The sequence below is a fragment of the Passer montanus genome, unplaced genomic scaffold (genome assembly GCF_014805655.1).
Source record: "Passer montanus isolate IOZ18808 unplaced genomic scaffold, ASM1480565v1 scaffold53, whole genome shotgun sequence".
Lineage (NCBI taxonomy): Eukaryota > Metazoa > Chordata > Aves > Passeriformes > Passeridae > Passer > Passer montanus.
In genome coordinates, this window is record NW_024370263.1 from 179,707 (window position 1) to 197,614 (window position 17,908).

Below are 17,908 nucleotides of genomic sequence, written 5' to 3' on the forward strand. Positions count from 1 at the left end.
CACCAGTGCTCTGCTGTTGTCACCCCCTGGCTGCCAGGAGCCACTCCAGGACAGGGGCTGGGAGCACCCAGCCATGCTGTGTGCAGGTCTGGGGGAGGTGTCCCTCACCAGCCTCTTGGGAAAGGGGCATGGCCCCAGCACATCCCCCTGCCCAGGCTGTGCTAGTGGAATGCCTTGCTCCAGGTTTTGGGTTGCCACATGTCCCTGCAAGTGTCTTCTGGGGACACAGAATCATAGAACCCTAGAATGAGGTTGGGTTGGAAGGGACCTTTAAAAGTCATCCAGTCCAAGCTCCCTGGAATGAACAGGGACATTAACCAGATCAGGTTGCTCAGAGTCCCTTGCAGCTTGATCTTGAATCTTTCCAGGGAGGGGACATCCACAGCTTCCCTCAGAGTTACCTGTTTCAACACCTCACCACTCTCACAATAAAAAATTTCTTAATTTTACCTAGCCTAAATTGACCTTTCTTTAGCTAAGAAACATTCTCTCTTGTCCAGTTGCATCAGGGCCTACTAAAAGGCTGTCTTCATCTTTCCTATAAGCCCCCTTCAAATACTAAAAGGCTGCTATAAGGTCTTGCCAGAGCCTTCTCCTCTCCAGGCTGAGCAGCCCCAACTCTCCTATCTTTTCCTCATAGCAGAGGTGCTCCAGTGCTCTGAGATCTTTGTGGCCTCCTCTAGACTAACCCAAATGGGTCCATGTCCTTTTTATATTGTGGGATCCAGAGCTGGACACAGCACTGCAGGTGGGAGCAGAGTACAGGGGGAGAATCCCCTCCCTCAAACCCCTGCCCTCACTGCTTTGGTGCAGCCCAGGATATGTCTGGCTTTTTGGGCTGGAGGTGCACATTGCCAGGTCATTATCCACTGATTGCCCCAAATCCTTTGTAGCAGGACTGTTGTCAATTCCCTCATGCCCCAGCCTCTATTGATATGAGAGCACAGTGCCCCTTCTCTCTTGTTTTTGTCAGGGAGCTGGCAGCAGGCCCTGAGCCCACCTGAGCTGCCAAAAGGAACCTCATCCTCCAAAACAGCTTCATTGGCTTTAATCCTGCTCTATCCTCCTCAGCTGGGCAGAGGAGGCCTTGCCATGGAACAGCCCCATGCACAGGGCAAACCCCCTTCATATCACCCTGCTCAGGGGGGCAGTCACAATCTCCCTTCCCATGTGCAGGGTGACAAGCTCATGGTTTTCACAGGAAATCCCAAATCCCATCGCTATGGAGCAAACCCATTGCAGGCCAGACCCCTGGGCTGCTGCTGGCCTCAAGACAGGAGCCAGCAGCAGGATGCTCAGCCTGCATCAGACCAGGGAAAAGAAGGAAGGGCAGGTCATGGAGAGATCTGTCCCACTGTGTTTCAAGATAAGCTTCTTTAACACAGTTTCCTGAGCAAAGAGGGCCCACCGTGGCAGAGGTGCAAGGCCAGCTCCTGGGGGTGCTGGGCTGTGGCAGGTGGTGCTGAAGATGAGGGTCCCTGCAGCACAGCCCCATCCATGCATGCATCCATCCATTCCAGCTCACTGCTGGGAATGTGAGCCCCGAGACGGCAGCAGCTCCTCCTCACTGCCACTGGCCCCCTTCCTTGCTCAAGCAAGGTTGTTCCCTGGCAAACCCCTGCCTTTGGCATCTCCTCCCCAGCCTTGTGGTGCTGCCAGGAGAGCTGCTGCCTGAGACTGCCAGCCAGAAATGCCCCAAAGACCAAGACCTGCTGCCAGGGAGGATGCTCACTTCTTTTCTGCTGCAAAGATCAAGTCTCAATCACTACCAATTCCAGCAGTTGTTAATCACCTTAGCAGTGGTTGAGGCTGCAGTGAATGACAGTAAAACAGGGCCCCCATCCCAGCTGTGCTGCCAGGTTTTACCCTGAGAAATGCCATATTTCTGGGGAGGGGCACTGGGGGAGGGAGGCAGGGCAATGCTTTCCCCATGTCCTGAGATTCATCTTGACATTTCCGGAGTAAAGCCCATTCCTTGGTCACAGGACACCAGCCCCAGCTTTCATGGGCTCAATTTGGGGCATGAGTTGGGGTCTTGCTTCAGCTCAGGTCTGTGTGGGCAGGGCACAGGCACGTCTCTGGCTCAGGGGGCATGAAGCTTCACTAATTATTGATTAAAAGATTTTTCTAAATCTTTTCCATGAGCAACAACTGTCAAGAAAAAAACCTGATTAATTATAGATCAGTGGCCCTGGCCGCTCCAGGGCTCCCATCCTCCCCCGCTGCCTGCAACTTGGCAAATTCCCAGCCACAGTTTTACCCTTAACAAACCTTCAACAGGGCCAGAGAGCCTGGGCTGGGAATCACAGAGGGATGCAGGGCCTGATCCATCCCCTGGCAGGGAGGGAAGCAGTGCCTGGGAAGAGCAGTCTGGATCCACTCCCGCACCACCCTCGCTGGGGGTGTCTGGTGAGCAAATGTGCTGAGCAGAACCGAAACCTCCCCCCCAGCTGCAGCTCCTGCTCTCACTCTGCCTGCTCCTGCACTGCAATTTTAACAGTCATTTATTTTCTCATTTTCCCAGCTTGCCAGTAATTTTAAAATGAGGGGGATCTAATTTAGTAAATGAGATGCTTCGGGAAGGCTTTAATTAGCTGCAAAGAGAAGCAGTGGATCCCATGAAGGGTTTGGGCTTGGTGAGAGATGCTCTCTCAGGCTGAGACTCCCAGGTGAGGGCTTAGCAATGCTTTCAGGGGCCTTTTGATAAACCCGGGGGGTTTGGACATCTTGGGCTTGGAGGGGTCCCACAGCTGAGAACAGAGTGAAGGATGCAGGAATGTTGGCAAAGGAATGCGGGACCATAGGAGCTCTTGCAACTCTCCCCTCTAAACCACTGCCAAAACCTCGAGCACAAAGCTGTGCTCTGGTCCCCAAACCCTCCCTGGCTCCCCTCCATGATGACCACCTCTGTCCATATTTGTGCCCCAAAAAACAGCCCTGACCTGCTTTTTTTTATTGTACAATTGTACATCACTGGGTGATTTCCCCAGGCCAGGCAAGCCCCAACGTCTGGTACCATTTGGAGGTGGGGTCTCTTTTGTGAGGACGTGGCAGGAGTGGAGAGAGTGCACCTGGAGCTGATGAAACACTCGTGGTGATGAAACACTCCGGCGTGGCACGGCCGGAGAGGAGGGGAGGGTCCTGCCTGCCCCAGCGCAGCTGCAGCCACGCAAACAGCCGCGTTCCTGGAGGCAGCAGGGCTGAAACTCGAAAGCAAGAGCAGGGTCCCAGAATAGCCCCAGCCCAGGCTGGGGGGAGTGGGGCAGAGCCAGACCCACAGGGACAGCAGTAGGAGGATGGCACAAGTGTGCTTGCTTTGGTGCCACAGCTGTGCCAAGCCCGGGTGACACCCATGGCCCCTGCCCTGAGCCGGGGGGCTGCAGCCCCCGAGCACCAGGAGAGTGCTGCTGGCTCCTGCACCCCATCCTGACACTGCACTCACACCACTCTCTTCTCTGAAGGACTGGGGAAGGGCAGTGCAGAGCCCACATTGTGCCACGACAGCACTGGCTCCTGTTTCCCCCCCGCCAGCCCCGCCGTGCAGCTGTGCAGCGGTGGGGCATCCCCTGGCTAAATTTACTCCTCACCCACTACAGCCCCCAATCAGAAATTCAAAAGGGCCCCCCAAAAAAGGAAGTGAAACTGTCTCCAGTGGGTGCTGACGTGTGAAGGCAAGCGAGCGCCACGCGGCCCAAGTCAGCTCAGCCCTGAGATGGTGGCCAGCTCTGTGTCCCTGCCTCACTGGGCTCTCACCCTGGGGGTCATCACCTTCTGGGGGACATCAGCCCTGAGATGGGGGAAAGGCATTGGGGTGGCATGATGCTGCAAAATTGGCAGGGTGGGTGGTGCTGATCAGGGACCCACTGGGGCTGGTGCAGACTCTGTACTGTAGCATGGTACGTGTCCCCAGGCCAGGTTCACCCCTCCTGTCCCCTGGGGGTCCCTGACAGGGCAGCCAGTGCGGTCTTGCCTGGTGTGGGATGTCCCAGCTGCTGTACGCATGCACACACACGAGTGTGCACACATTGCACATGTATGTGCAGATATGTGCACACACACACACTCCCCCAGTGACCCCAGTGCATCCAGCCCCGGGCTGGGCACCACTGACCCCACTCCTGTGGGCCTTGGGGCCAGGAGAGACCCTGACACTGCTCACACTGTGGCCTTGCCTCCCTGTGCCACCACCACAGGGGGACCAGCCTGAGCAGCTTGCTCCTGCTACCCTGCTGTCAGGTCACCCTGAATTTACTCACTCATTTACTGAATTAAACTAAACTCTCTGCCTGCTGCCAAGGCAGCCCCTTCTCCGGGGTCATCCCTCAGTCTGACCTGTTGCAGGGTACAGGGGCAGCCTCCAGGTTCACAAAATATGGGGCAGGTTTCCCCAAGTCTGGGAAATAAATTTATAAATTGATAAAATACATGCTATAAATTAATAAAATACAAAATACAAATTATAAAATACAAGTCATGAATGACAAAATACGATCAAACACCTCTGGGCAGCCCTGGGTCAAAGCCCCAGCTGGAGACAGCCAGAGAGCGCAAGACCGGGTTTTATTGCCCTGCAATTGGAAGAGAATTAAATGAAATAAATAAATGTTTCAGGCTGGTGTGGTCGAAAACACAACCTGAGCATTCAAGCCCATTTGTGAAGACGAGAGCAATCATTTGCATAACTGTGTCAAAACAGCAACTGCCAGGGCACGCAGCTGGCAGGAAGGTACCCCCTAGCTGGGGGTTATTTAGACGTGTATGAAACCACACCAGAGCCTGGGGGAGAGCCCAGTAAACAGCCCCAAAGATAAGTGCCCGGGCTTGTAAGCAGATTGTAAACAAGCTGAACCGACTCAAAAATAAACACCTTTCAGCTGCTTCAAAATATTTATTATTTCAATTTTATTGTGGTAGTAAAATGCAATTCCCAGGAGAGCCTCAGCCTGGTCTGGGGACTCAGCAAACCCTTGTTTTCTCTCATATTTGAGGTAAACAGGTGCTGATCCCCAGTCAGGTGTGCTGATAAAGATTTGATTGCAGGGCTGGTGCTCCCTGTCTGGAGAAACATGGTCATTGCATTGCAGACCTTGTTATGACTCCCTGGGTGGGACTTTTTAGTTTAATGTTAAGCAATTTCTAGGTAGGGAACATTGGTGGCATGGTGACAACAAGGTGGTGGCAGTGGTGACAACAAGGTGGTGGCAGTGGTGGCTGAGGGGTGTGATGGGGGTGGCTGCCAGGGTCCACACCAGGCCCTGGGGTTAGGCTCACCCAGTTAGGGAGGACTTTAGCCAAATTTGCCTTTTTCCCTCTCCACAGCGAGGGTGGGCAGAGCAGACAGCGTGGTGGGGAGTGGAGGAGAACATTGGGTGCACCCTGGGGCTGGACCCTGCATCCTGTAGATGTGGTGTTCAGGGACATGGCTGGAGCTGGCAGTGTCACTATGATCTTAGACAGTATGATCTCTTTTCCATCCCTAAGGGTTCTGGGTTCCTGCTCCAGCCAGTGACACCCTCACCAACAGCCCCCCACCCTGTGCTCATGCTGCTGCCCACACCAGAGCCACAGCCCTTTGCTCTTCCTCTGCAGCCACTGCAGGGAAAAATCACCAGGTTTAAACATTTCTGCCATGTTTTGGGCACTTTTGGCCGGACCCCCCGGGCTGGCTGTGGGCAGGGGTGCTGATGCACACCACAGCCCCCCAGCTGAGCCAGGCACCCTCAGGCAGCTGTTTTGACCGCAGCCCCGCAGCCTGGAAACAGCCCTTGCTAAAATTACAGCCCGCCAAAAGCAAGAGCCCGCCAAAACCAAGAGCCCGCTTCGGCCAAACATCAGCTGGGAGCCAGGAATAGCCTTGGCCCCGCCACGCTCCGCTGCCTTGGCACAAACCTCCCTGCACGTGGCACCCCAGCAGCGCTGCCAAAGCGGGAAAAGCTGGGGTTTAACCCCAATTCAGCAATGGCTCGTGGGAGGGGGGCACTGCCCTGTTCCTTCCCAGGCAGCCTGGCATTCCCAGCAGAGACACAGTACTCCCCCAGATTTCGGGTCCCAGCAGGGCTGCCCTGAGCCTTTGGGGTGGTTTTGGTGTCCAGCTGCACAGAGGGTCTCTGCTGCCAGACCTTGCCTGGTGTCACTACTGTCCTCTGCTGGGGACACCACAGCCAGCCAGGATGGGTCCCCCAGGTGATGGGGACCCTGTGGAGTGCCTGCTCCCAGAGTTACTGCCAGCATTTTGGTCCCCAATGCCTTTGGGAGCCACAGCCTGTGCCCTCCATGGGCCCCTGGGCAGTACCTGGTCCCACTGCCTGGGTGCCCCTCACAGCCTGGCCTGGCACTGGAGTGGGCTGGGGGCTGCAGCCACTTGGGGCTCACCACGGCCAACTGGGCCCCCCGTTCTCACCAGCTGGGATGGGGGCACCCTGGGCTGCACCTGGCCATATCCATGGGGCAGCTGCCCTGTGGCCTTTGGGAACAAGGTGCTGGAGCTGGGCAGTGCAGCTGGGAATGGTGAGACATGGGTGGACAGAGGGAACAGGCAGAATAGAGGACATGGAAACATAGAGAGACAGGGAACACAGGGGGGCATGATGGGACATTGGAGGAAGAGAGGGCACAGCAGAGAGGGTGGTAGGGCAGAGGGAGCAGAGGAACACTGAGGCCAGGGACATGAAGACACAGGACACAATGGCATCTGGACATGGCAGACAGTGGCAAGAGGCCATGCGAGCCAGTGGCTCAGGGACACAGGGGCCAGGGGCATGGAGACACAAGGAATGGTTGTATGAAGACACAAGGGACAGCAGCAGGAGAACATGGGGCACGGGGGCATGAGGACACAGGGGACAAGAACATATGGAACAGGGGCAGAGGGGAAGAGTGAATGAGGACATGAAGGGCTAGGGGCCCAAGAGTCAGGGACAGGGGCCAAAGGGCACAAAGGAAATGGCCCCAAGGACATGGGGAACAGGGACAAGAGGACACAAGCGGTGATGGCAGGACACAGGGACACGAGAACATGGACGTGTGACACAGGTGGCAGAGATGGGGATACAAGAACAAAGGACACAGGGACACGAGGCACAGGCACACAGGATGGGGATGGGGACAGGGGCACACGGGGCGGTGTCGGGATGGGGACAGGGGCACGGGGGGCGGTGTGGGGATGGGCTGCGGGCGCCCCTCCGTGCGCGTGCCCGCGGCGCCCCCGCGTGTCCGGCGTGTCCCCGAGCTCCGCGGGGATCACAGAGCCGCATTCCCCCGGCGTGGGCATCAGGGATCTGCGACGGGGCCCCTCCGCCCACCGACAGCCTCTTGCGGCGAGGGCTTCCCCCAGGAGCTTCGCGCGGGGGATGCTCAGGGGGTGCTCAGGGGGTGCTCAGGAATCCAGCCCGGGGCGGTCACCGCTGGGGCTGGGGCTGGAGCCCGGCACTGGCAGTGGTTCCCTCCAGAAATTATGAAAATCCTCAGCCTGCCCCCTCTTCTCCCGGATAACGGCCTGTGCTCTTCACCCATAATTCAGGAGGAGATGGGAACATGCCTGGAGCTCCAGCGCATTAATTATGAACCACCCCACTCACACAGCCCTGCCCCGGCAGCTGCAGCTATTCCTGTCAGCACAAAATGGGCTCCGTGGAAAGATCCCTGTGTCCTGCACAAGGGCACTGCCGGTGCTGTGTTCCCATCCCTCCAACAGCCAGCCCCAACCCTGGGGAGGGAGACAGGGCAGCGCAGGGACTGCAGGCATCCCGAGCCAGGGCCGGGATTTGCCTCTTTCTGTGACACCATGCAGGGGATATCCCTGAATGCCACCCAGACACCAGCCCCAGTCCCTCCCCACTGACCCCACAGTACCATGCCAAGCGCCTGCCCCAGATGGTGAAGGGACCCAGAGCCAGCAGCAAAAGAAGCAGCAACCCACTGACGGGACCTTGGCTTTATTGCAGTCACACAACATCCCCCTCGCAGCAGCTCCCACTGCCCATCCACAGGGACACCCCAGGGCAGCTCCAGGCTTGCAGAGATTCACCTCTGCAGAGATGCAGGTTCACAAAACCTTCACCCAGCCAAGGTTTCAACGTGCTTTTTTTGTTGTTGTTGTTTCCCATTTCCCATGAACAAGACGCAGCCCCCTACGGGGCTGGTGAGAAGAGGCTGAGCAGGGCCAGGAGGAGCAGGGCTGAGAGGAGCTGGTGGGGGTCCCCGCGCAGGGAGCCACCGCTGGCTGTGGCCCCCCGGGAGGCAAAGATCCTCCGGCTGCGGAGGGGCTGCGGCGGGCGGAAGTTGTTGATCATCTTTAGGAGCGTGGATCCCTCGAGTGGGAAGTGCAGGGTGCTGACAAACGCCTTCAGCTGTGCAGGGAGAGAGGGAGGGTGGGCAGCTGCACTGCCAAGCACCCCAGGCCCCTGCCCACTGCCAGCCCGCCTCAGACTGCCCCAGTGCCAATGGCACAGGAGCCATGGCATGGCCCCACACCAGGGGTGTGCTCCCACCACCCCCACTGCTCTGCTGAAGCCAGACCCACAGGTAAGCACAGAGGCAGGTCCTTACAAGGACCAGGTCTTGAGTTTTAAAGGAGCTAATTGTGTTTTGGTGCCCACAGTGAGCACTTAGAGAGTGGCTGGCCCATGACTCTCTCAAGAAAATACATCTACTGAGGTGCTTGAGCAGCAGAGGAGAACCCCTTCCTTCCTTCCATGCATCCATCCATCCATCCATCTCCTTGAAGCCTCTACTGAGCTTCAATGGATTCACTCCCATTCCTGTTTCTGAATGCCAAGGCTGGGCAGGACTGCAGTATGGATGGGATTTCTCCCCACTGGCAGGTGGCCACATCTCCATTACTTAACCTTCATAAAATTAATTAATTGCCGAGTTGCCAGGAGCATTATTATAGAGATGCCTTTCCCTGTGCTCTTGCCCGAGGGTCAGGAAGGACAAGGAGGGAGGTCACCCGGGGCTCCCGCCTTGCGGGTGCTGGCCCTGGGGCTGTGCATTCCCGTACCTGCTCCCGGCCGAGCTGCACGGGCTCCTCGAACACGGTCCAGAGGACGGCCTCGCTGCAGTCGGGGGTGGTCAGGGAGCCCTGGTAGCGGTAGTAGCCCGAGAGCCGGGCGGCGCGCGGCAGCAGCGTGCTCAGGCGGAACGTGGAGGCCAAATCCACAGAGTCCCCTGCGGGAAAGACAGGGCCACTCAGCCTGTCCCCTGCCAGGGGTGTGCTGGGGACAGCAGAGCCACCCCCATCAGTTTCCCCTCAGGCGATGAGCCCAGATGAGCTCAGAGACTGGCGGGTTCCCCATCCAGCCCACTGGGGTGCACCCCTGCCCTCCCAGTGCAAGGTCTACCCTTTCCTGCTTGCCCTGATGAGGAGGTGACTCACCAGCATGGGAGACATTCCTCAGCCCTGCCACGATGGTGTTGTAGTTGGTGTTAGTGGTTTCAGAGACCTGTGTATGGGGAGAATAAGTGGTTGAGGTCAGACAGAGCCTGAGCAGGGCAGAGCTGGGTCACCCTGTCCCGCCAAGCAACCACAGGCAGAGCCAGCCTCCCCTGCTGCAGGGCAGTGGGGAGGGTTCCCAGCCAGGTTCTTTTGCAGTCAGTGGGTTCCCCAGCCTCTCCTGGCCTTGACCCAGCCTTCCTGTCCCTTCCCACTCCTTCAGGACACCCATGCAACCCTCACCCAGCTGCACCACCAGCACCCAGTTTCTAGGGGCCCCTGCAGACCCACCTGGAAGAAGAAGCCAAGGACAGCCAGCCCATTGGGATGCCCCTTGGCCTCTGCCAGTGTCTGGTACTTGGCATTCATGTGGACGATGTGCATCTGAGGAAAGCACAGAGGAGGCAGGTGTGCACAACTGCCCCCAGCCAACACCCTGGCAGCAGGACATTCTGCTAAGGATCCTTCCAGCCAGCTTGGGATGACCCTGAGCCAACCCCTCCCAGTAAAGCCCTTCTGGTCCTACTGACACTTCTGTGGGGTGGGTGCTTGGAGGATCAAAGCACCCCAATGCATCAAGCATCCTTTGAAGGGTGTGCAAAAGAGGGCCAGCAGTCCCAAGGTGCTCGCCAGACACAGAACATAAATTCTGCTTTCCTCTGGCAGATAATGAATATTTTAGAAGCGCAGAGCCTCTTTCATCCAGAAGGAACCCAATGTGCTTAGCACAGCACGCTCCTGCTTGCTCTCACTTGCATTCATCACAGTGTGTGGTCCCAGCAGGGCACAGAGCCCCCCAAACCCCACTGAGTGCCTTGGACGAAGCAGCCTGGCCCAGGCATGGTAAAGAAACACCTCGAGTCTCACGTCAGCTGCTTTTCCACCACCCAGGTGCCTGTGCAGGAGCACTGTTGAGCAGCACCAGTGCAGAGTCACAGAGCCCAGTCACCTGCTGCACGACAGCCTTGGGGTGCCCCAAAATCTCCCCTTCCCACCTCACCAAGGGCTTGGGCAACCCAGAAGGTGCTGGGGGCGTTTCCTCACGTACCTCCATGGGGAGCTGGCGCCCATCGAGGGTGTGCTCGGAGCCATTCCCAGCCGGGCTGCCCCAGTGGAAGTGGAGCTGCAGCGCGCGGTACCGGCCCGGGAGGCCCCCGCCGCTGATGCTGATGTGCTCAGAGGCCGATTCACCCGCCAGGCTCAGCATCACTGCAAGGGCAGCAGGACAGGGTGAGGGGAGGCTCCGGGGGGGAGCAGCCCTGGCACAGCTCCTTCTCCCCCGGCTTCACCCCAGCACTGACATCCATCTGCGTGGGATCCTGCAGCGCCCAGGAGTGGCACCAGAGCCAGGCCCCAGTCAGGTGGTGGCTGGGAAACTGGGACAGGGGAAGGTGCCCGGCTTCAGCACGCACCTGTGTGCCCGTTGTTTGTCAGCCTCCACTTGCCAGGGGGAGCCTGGTCGTAACCCTCGAAGAGGATGTCCCCGAGGCCGCCATCCCGCTGCAGCCGGCGCCTGTCGATGTTCACAGGGGACTGCTTGTCGCCACCACACGTGGCTTTCAGCTCCTTCCAGTGGCTGGGCCCTGCAGAGGGGGAGCAGGGGCACCATGAGCCACCAAAGCACCCCTGCCCCCAGAGGGGGACACAAGGCCACGGGTGGCTGTGTCCCCAACCAGCCCTGCTGTCCCTGCCAGCCCGGCGTGCTCTCTTGCATCCCATGGGAGCTGCTCTCCTGCCCAGCTAAGTTTCCTTCCTATTGATGAGCAGGGGCCTATTGCAGCCTCATCCATAATTCAGCAGGATTTCCTCGAGGGGCCAGGGGCTATATTTAGCCTGGCAGCAGTGTCCACATTGACGCTGGTGAAGGGCAGGCTTTTCTCCCTGCCCCTTCTGCCCGTTGCCAGGTTTTAGCAAGTTCAGCCTACTCACACTGGTTCTGTCCAGCTGTGACAGGTGACAATGCAACCTGGCCACACAACGCATCCTGGGCCAGATCCTACACAGGTTCCAGAGTGACCACACGATCAGCTGCTCCTGGGGTGGGGGGTCACCATGGCAGGAGCTGGTTGAGGACACAGCAGTGCTGGCAGCCAGCTGCACCCACTGCAAACCCACAGTGCTGCTGGGGGCTGTGAGCAGGGTCCCCATGGCTGCCACCACAGCCAGACCACACAACCAATCCATGTATGTGGCTTGTCCCCATTGCCCCAGCATAATCTCTTCTTGCAACCCTTGTGGCCACCCACAGCTGTAGGATGTAGCCAGCCAGCCACCCTGCTGTTCACTGCCCCAGTGTGGCTGCCACAGCACCCCACTGCTCCTGGTGCAGCCCAGAGGTGTCAGCCCTGGGCACTGCCAGTCTCTGGACTCAGTCCCAGCTGGGGAACAGGAGCTCCCTCAGTGTCTCCAGCCCTGTCCTCCCAGGGCATCTCCATTCCCAGGGGAGCTCAGCACATCCCAGCAGGCACTGTTGGCTCTTCTCACACACACATCATGGCCTTGCCTACAGCCAGGGTTTGGGGAACTGTTCCCCCAGCAGTGCCCCATGCTCAGCTCTGACGTTTACCTTCCTCTTGGGCAGACAAAGCCACAGACACTTGTGGGCTGTATCCCACCTCCTGCCCCCTGGCTCAGCCCTTACCCTCTATGTTCTCCTCTCATTACTTCAGGTAACTTTCTGCCTGGAAGCCCTGGGAGCTGCATGGCCATGCCACCATCCCAGCAGGTTCCTGGCCGCTGTCACTGGGTGGCCCCACAGATTACCAGGTGCCTTCAATAAGAGGGGGTGCACTCCACATGGCTCTGCTGCAGGCACACAGCCGGCTCCACATTGCTCCAGCCGCTTCCCACCGGCCCCTGTGTCCTGCCAAACCCAGCCCAGCCACGTTAAACCGGGTGAGACCGAGCCTGGCTCCGACAGGGATGAGCGGAGCGCAGCAATCCCGGCTCACAAGCCACAGGGCATGTAAACCCAAGAGCTATAAAACAGTTGGGCCGTAACAGCTGATTAAATGCTTGATGGTCTTTAATTAACCTTTTACAAGCTATTTGTAATTTGTATTTGTGTGTTTTGAGACAAAGTGCCCCCAGCCATGCTTCCCTCCCCGTCCAGGCAGGGCTGCTGCCTGCTCAGAGGGAGCTGTCCCTCCTCAGCCGGATTCCTGGACCCCCAGACTCCCTTGCTGCCTACACTGCACGGGCTTTCTAATAGAGTATTTTAAAACCTGGACTTAATCTGCTTCAGGTGGAAGGGGGAAAGCTGGTGCTGCCCCAGGAGTACCTGGAGCTGGCTGAAGTGAGGGGTGGGGCTGAGTTGCTCCAAGGGGCTCAGCTGTTTGTGAAGTCTCTACAGCAACACCCCCGAAAGTGAAGCTTCTCTAACCATGCCCATGGGGGGATTTACCCTTTTCCATGCCACTCTCCCCACTCCTGGCCTTGCTGATGCTGCCCAGGGTGCTCTCAGCTGGGCACTGTGTGGAGACACGAGGGTCTGAGCCTGCACAGCCCCAACACACCCACGCTTGGCACCACTCACCGCATCGAGGGTCCTGTGAGTCGTAACACCACTGCCCTGCGGGAGAAAGAGAGCTCAGGGCAGGTGATGGAGACAGGCACCCTTTCCCAAACCCACCTGCGGCCATGCCCAGCCCCCTGACAATGAGGACATCCCCCAGTGCAGCCCGGGGTCCCGCCAACACTTGTGTTCATCACGGTTATTTTTGGTGCTAGTGTTTTCACACCCTCCCTGCCTCCCCCACACGTTTCACAGGGAAACCTCCCTCAGTATCGCTGCTCCAAGGCAGCCAAACCTCTCTGCTCACTGCGCTCCTTCCCCAGCTCTCATGGGGCCATCCCTCCTTTTCCATCCTGGGGAGCCAAGGCTCACCCCACAGCAGCAGCTGCGGGCGAGCGGGAGCCGGGGGGAGCAGCCACAGCCGTGCCCGGTGTCCCCCTGTGCCTGGTGTCACCCTGTGCCCGGTGTCACCCTGTGCCCGGTGTCCCCCTGTGCCCGGTGTCACCCTGTGCCCAGTGTCCCCCCATTCCCGGTGCGCGGGCGAGCGGGAGCTGGGGAAAGCAGCCACAGCCGTGCCCGGTGTCCCTCTGTGCCCGGTGTCACCCTGTGCCCAGTGTCCCCCCATTCCCGGTGTCCCCGCGGTGGCAGGCCCAAGCCCACTCTGTGGGGATGCTGGTGGGCCCCGTCACTCAGGGCCACCTCAGCCAGGGCTGCCGAGCCCCCGGCAGCGCTCGGGTGGCGCTGGGCACCACGGGCTCCATGGCAAGAGCTGGCACAAGCAGGTGCAGGGACACCGAGGGGATGCCGAACAAGCTGGCACCCCGCTCCTGCTCTGCTGGCTGCACACCCACCCAGGGCACTGGGCTGTGCAGAGGGAGCGGGGCACGGCGCCCCTGCCCTCCTCAGCTCCCGTTCTGCTCCGGCAGGAGGCACGAACAGCCCACGGGAGGGTCCCCGCTGGTGGCCGAGCGCCGTGCCAGCGGGCCGGCTGCCGGCGAGCCGGGCCACGCTCTCGTGCCAGCCCTCGGAGCAGCAGGACAAAGGCAGCCCTGCCCGCCTCCACCTGCGCTGCTCGAGGCCCCAGCCTGCGGCACCGCATCCACAGCCTGGCCACAGTGGTGCGGGACACCAGCCCCAGAGGAGGACTGCGAGTGGGACAGAGCAGGCAGGAGCCTGACGGTTCCCAGAGCAGGGATCTTGGGGTCCAGGGGCGAGCAGAACTCCCGGGAAACCCTCAGACCTGCACGCAGCAGCCCTCGAGCATCCTCCGGCAGGAGCCAAGGTCCCGCCGGCGCCCCGGCCTGGCCCGGATGCAGGTGAGACCCGGGCCCGGCCCGGGACAGCAGCGCCCGTTCGCTCCCAGGTTTCGTCCTCATCGGTTTTTCCCGGCGTGCAGGTCTGTGGGGTGGATGGGCTGAAGCCCAAAACCCCACTGTGCCAAGGGGGCCCTGGCCCCACCACCTCGAGCCCCCCGAGGCCGGCAGCGCTCAGGGCCGTGCAGCAGCGGGGAGGGGCTGGGGAGGGCAGGAGAGGGCTCCTGGGGCAGACCAGGTCCCCCCGTCCCTGCTGCCGACCCCCCAGCCCGCATCATCCTTCCACACGTAGGACGGGAATGGAAAAAGCGGCGCCCCCCAAGCCCCCCAGCCCCGCTGCCCACCCTCTCCCCCGCGGGACCCCCGGCCCCGGGCGCAGCTCACCTCCCGCGGCCGCTCGCACGACGAGGGGCAGCGTCAGGAAAGTTATGCCGAGCCCGGTGGGGCCCATGGCGACGCGGGGCAGCGGGGGGACCCCCGCACCTCCCCGTCCCGTCCCGTCCCTCCGCAGTGCGCCCGGCGCTGGGCTGGGGCGGGCGGCAGCGCTGGCAGCGCCCGCAGCCCGGGAGATGCTCGGCTCCAGCCTGGGCTCTGCTCTTACATATTCATCACCCGGGCTGAGTTTTTAACTCCTCGGCTGCTAGGAGGGAGCGGGGAGAGCCCGGCCCCCGGCCAGCCCGCGGTGACAGGGACAGGCGGGGAGCGGGGGTGGCGGAGCCCACGGGCGCGGCGCTCCCCGCCCGGTACCGGCCCGCTCCCCGGCCCCAAAGCTGGAGGTCGGCAGCATCCCCGCTGCGCCCCAGCCCGCCCCCGCACAGTGTGTGGGACTACAGATGGACATCAGGGGCCTGCCAGGAGGCAGAGCGGGCTGGGGACAGGCGCTTTGGCCCGTCCCCTCCCATCCCTTGCAGACACAGGCTGTGGACAGACCCTCCCCCCAGCTCTGGGAACTCCCCAGCCAGCAGCGGGTCCTGCATCTCCCTTATCTGAGCGTGGTGGTTCCCACCTGATGAGGGGCAGGCGGTGCCATGGGGACCCGCAGACCAAACCCAACTCTTGCCTGCAAGCACGGGCCCCTCTCTGGACAAAGCCCAGCGAGCAGCTCTGAGCAGCCCCATCCTCGGGGCCCAGGCGGCCTGGACAGCCACGCCATGGGGAACTCCAGTCCCTGCAGTCACCAAGGAGCTGCTGGGGCAGGATTCAGCCCTTTTCCAGCAGGCACAAGGCTGCAGGGGCTCACGCTCCCACAGCCATGGGGCACTGGCTGGCAGTGCAGGGGCCGTGCTGGGGCACAAGGCTTGCACACCCATCCGAGCAGCACCGGAGCGCAGCGCAGGCACCCCGTGCTGCTGGAGGCAGCTGCTCAGCTCTCAGTGCTGAGTGAGCATATGCCATCCACTGCACCTGGCCAGGCAGGTCCCACAGGAGCCAGGATCTCAGCAGGCAGGCAGGTAGGTAGGTGGGAAGGGTGTGACAACACAGGAACGTGGTGTTATCACATGCTCCGTAAATATCCGTGCCATGCTCACGCAGCAGAGGAAAGGAGGCCAAGGGGCCCGGCCCGCAGCTCCCCTCGCCGGCGCTTGGCCCGGCCGGGAGCACGGGCGAGTCACTGCCAGGATGAAAAAACCCGGCAGCAGCGCCCGGGCAGCGGGGAGCAGCCCCTGCTGCCGGCTTGGCCGGGGCTGGCTCTGCCTCAGCAGAGCTGCTTGGCTGCCAACGCCACAACGGGCTCATCCTCAGCAGGGATTCTTTGGGACCTTCTTCCCCCCCAGGCAGCACCAGCCCTGAGCCGCGTTTGGGCCGCGGTGCAGGGCGCAGAGGAGGGCGGCAGCACAGGTGTCCCCTGGGCTGGGCTGGATCTGTGCCGCGGCTGACACTTGGCCCCTGCTCCGGGGATGAGGTAGTCTGCAGAGGGCTGCGCTCATCCCTCCGGAGAGCCGCAAGGGGCGGGCAGGTGCGGCAGAGGGTCGCACCAGCTCTGCGGCCGATCGCTGCCGGGAAGGAGGGAGCTGCTCCGGCACCGATGGTATCAGGACCTCCCTTGGAAACATGAGCACACCCAGTGAGCCCTCTTCCTACACGGCCACAGCACAACAGCCCATATTGCCAGGGGGAGAAGCTCAAGATTCCTGGGGTCAGAAGATGAGACTCATTGCCCCATGGACACTCTTCTAGGTTTTCAGGCTTCTCTAGTGGTGATTTTTAGCAAGAGGGACAAGAGCAGGGTGTGGGGCCCAGCACAGCCCCCACAAGAAGCAGGAGCAGAGTGAGGAAGCAGAGGGATCTACAAGGCGTGTGGAAAGGCAGTGGTGGCACAGCAGCACTGTGCCATCCCTGCTCCCAGCCATCCCACTGTGCTGCTTCCCAGAGAGCATGGCTGGCTGCTGGCACTCGTACCAGGAATGAGCAACCTCCAGTTTATGCAGGAACCAGATCAAGCCTTGAAACTGATGGCCTTGCTGATGTGGTGGTGGTGAGCTCCCAGCTGATCCTGCAGGTTTGTGTCCTCCTTGTAGGGCAACACGACGTCCATCAGCCTGCTGCCACCGAGCCAGGAGGTGGCGAGGTCCCTGCAGACACGCGTAGTCACAGCACCAAGGGCAAGAGCCATGATAAGGGGAAAAATACCACGGGGAAAGATAAAAATAGTTACTAAAGCTGCAACCATCGATTGGTGTGGGCATGGTGCCACCCTGGTGGGAACCCCCACCACGTGCACCATCAGCAATCCCTGTGCCAGCACACAGCAGAGGTGCCAGCAGCTCCTGGAGGTAAATCCTTGGGGGGACCCAGGCAGACAGGGACAGTGACACGACCAAGACTTGAGCCTCCAGAGAGTGGTTCACATCACACAGGGATGGGTGCACGAAGAGAGGCGGGCATCCAGAGAGGCAAAGTTCACAGGCAGTAAATACTTTGATCTTTGATCCCCATAATAAGCTGGTGCTAGCCCAGGAGAAAGCCGGGAGCGGGGCAGGGAGCGGGGCCGGGCCGGCACAAAGGAGGCTCTGTGGCCGGCAGATGCGCTCTGGCCGCACTGTGCGCTGCACAGCCCCTGCATTCATGCCACGCTGCCACCGCCGCGGGGTCAGCGACATGGCACCCCGGGCCCGGCGGCACACGGCGCGTGTCTGACACGCTCCCCGCGCTGGGTCTCTGCCAGGGCTGAGCGACCCGGACCGAGCACGGCTGCTCGTCACCCGCTCAGAAAAACGCCCTTTGGGCTGCTAAGAGCTTACAGCAGCCGCCTACCCAGCAATGCCCTGCCACAGCACCCGAGGGCCAGCACACACAGCAGCCTCTGGACGCGTGGCTGTTACTCGGACAATCCACGCTGCTCCTACAGGAGCTGTCCTGTCCCAGGCAAGGTTCAGGAGGCCAGGGCAGGCTGTACCTGCTCGGGATCCCGCAGCAGCAGCAGAGCCCCGCGGGGTCCGGGCCGGACCGAGCCCCTCCAGGCGCTCCCGACACGCGGCGGCGGCTGCGGGGGTTTGCGGGTGCCCCGGGGGCTGCGGCCCTTGGGCCCAGCCGAGCCCGCCCCGCCCGGCTGCAGCGGACGCGGAGCGCTCCGGAGCTGCCCCTGCCTCTCAGCAGTGAACGATGCGACTTTGCACCCGCCGCAAACACTGCGAGCCCGGCGGCTCC

General features: G+C 60.8%; 1 protein-coding gene across 1 annotated transcript; it reads right to left on the minus strand.

Annotated features, from left to right (window-relative positions):
* Positions 1-7,918: 7,918 nt before the first annotated feature.
* Positions 7,919-15,027, minus strand: LOC120509642 (carbonic anhydrase 15-like). Its single transcript, XM_039724526.1, has 8 exons — positions 14,645-15,027; positions 12,969-13,004; positions 10,846-11,016; positions 10,482-10,642; positions 9,725-9,817; positions 9,377-9,443; positions 9,002-9,168; positions 7,919-8,348 (listed from the first exon to the last, which is right to left on the minus strand). The coding sequence occupies exons 1-8, from the start codon at positions 14,709-14,711 to the stop codon at positions 8,130-8,132; spliced, it is 981 nt and encodes a 326-aa protein (XP_039580460.1). The 5' UTR covers positions 14,712-15,027; the 3' UTR covers positions 7,919-8,129.
* Between the last annotated feature and the right edge of the window lie 2,881 nt (positions 15,028-17,908).

Excerpts from the sequence above, each read along its gene's own strand:
- LOC120509642 (XM_039724526.1), bottom strand. The coding sequence starts at position 14,711 with ATGGGCCCCACCGGGCTCGGCATAACTTTCCTGACGCTGCCCCTCGTC. Across the intron at positions 11,017-12,968 it reads CTCACAGGACCCTCGATGCG|GGCCCAGCCACTGGAAGGAG; the intron begins GTGAGTGGTGCC and ends CCCCCTCTGCAG. Across the intron at positions 8,349-9,001 it reads TGCAGCTCGGCCGGGAGCAG|CTGAAGGCGTTTGTCAGCAC; the intron begins GTACGGGAATGC and ends CTCCCTGCACAG.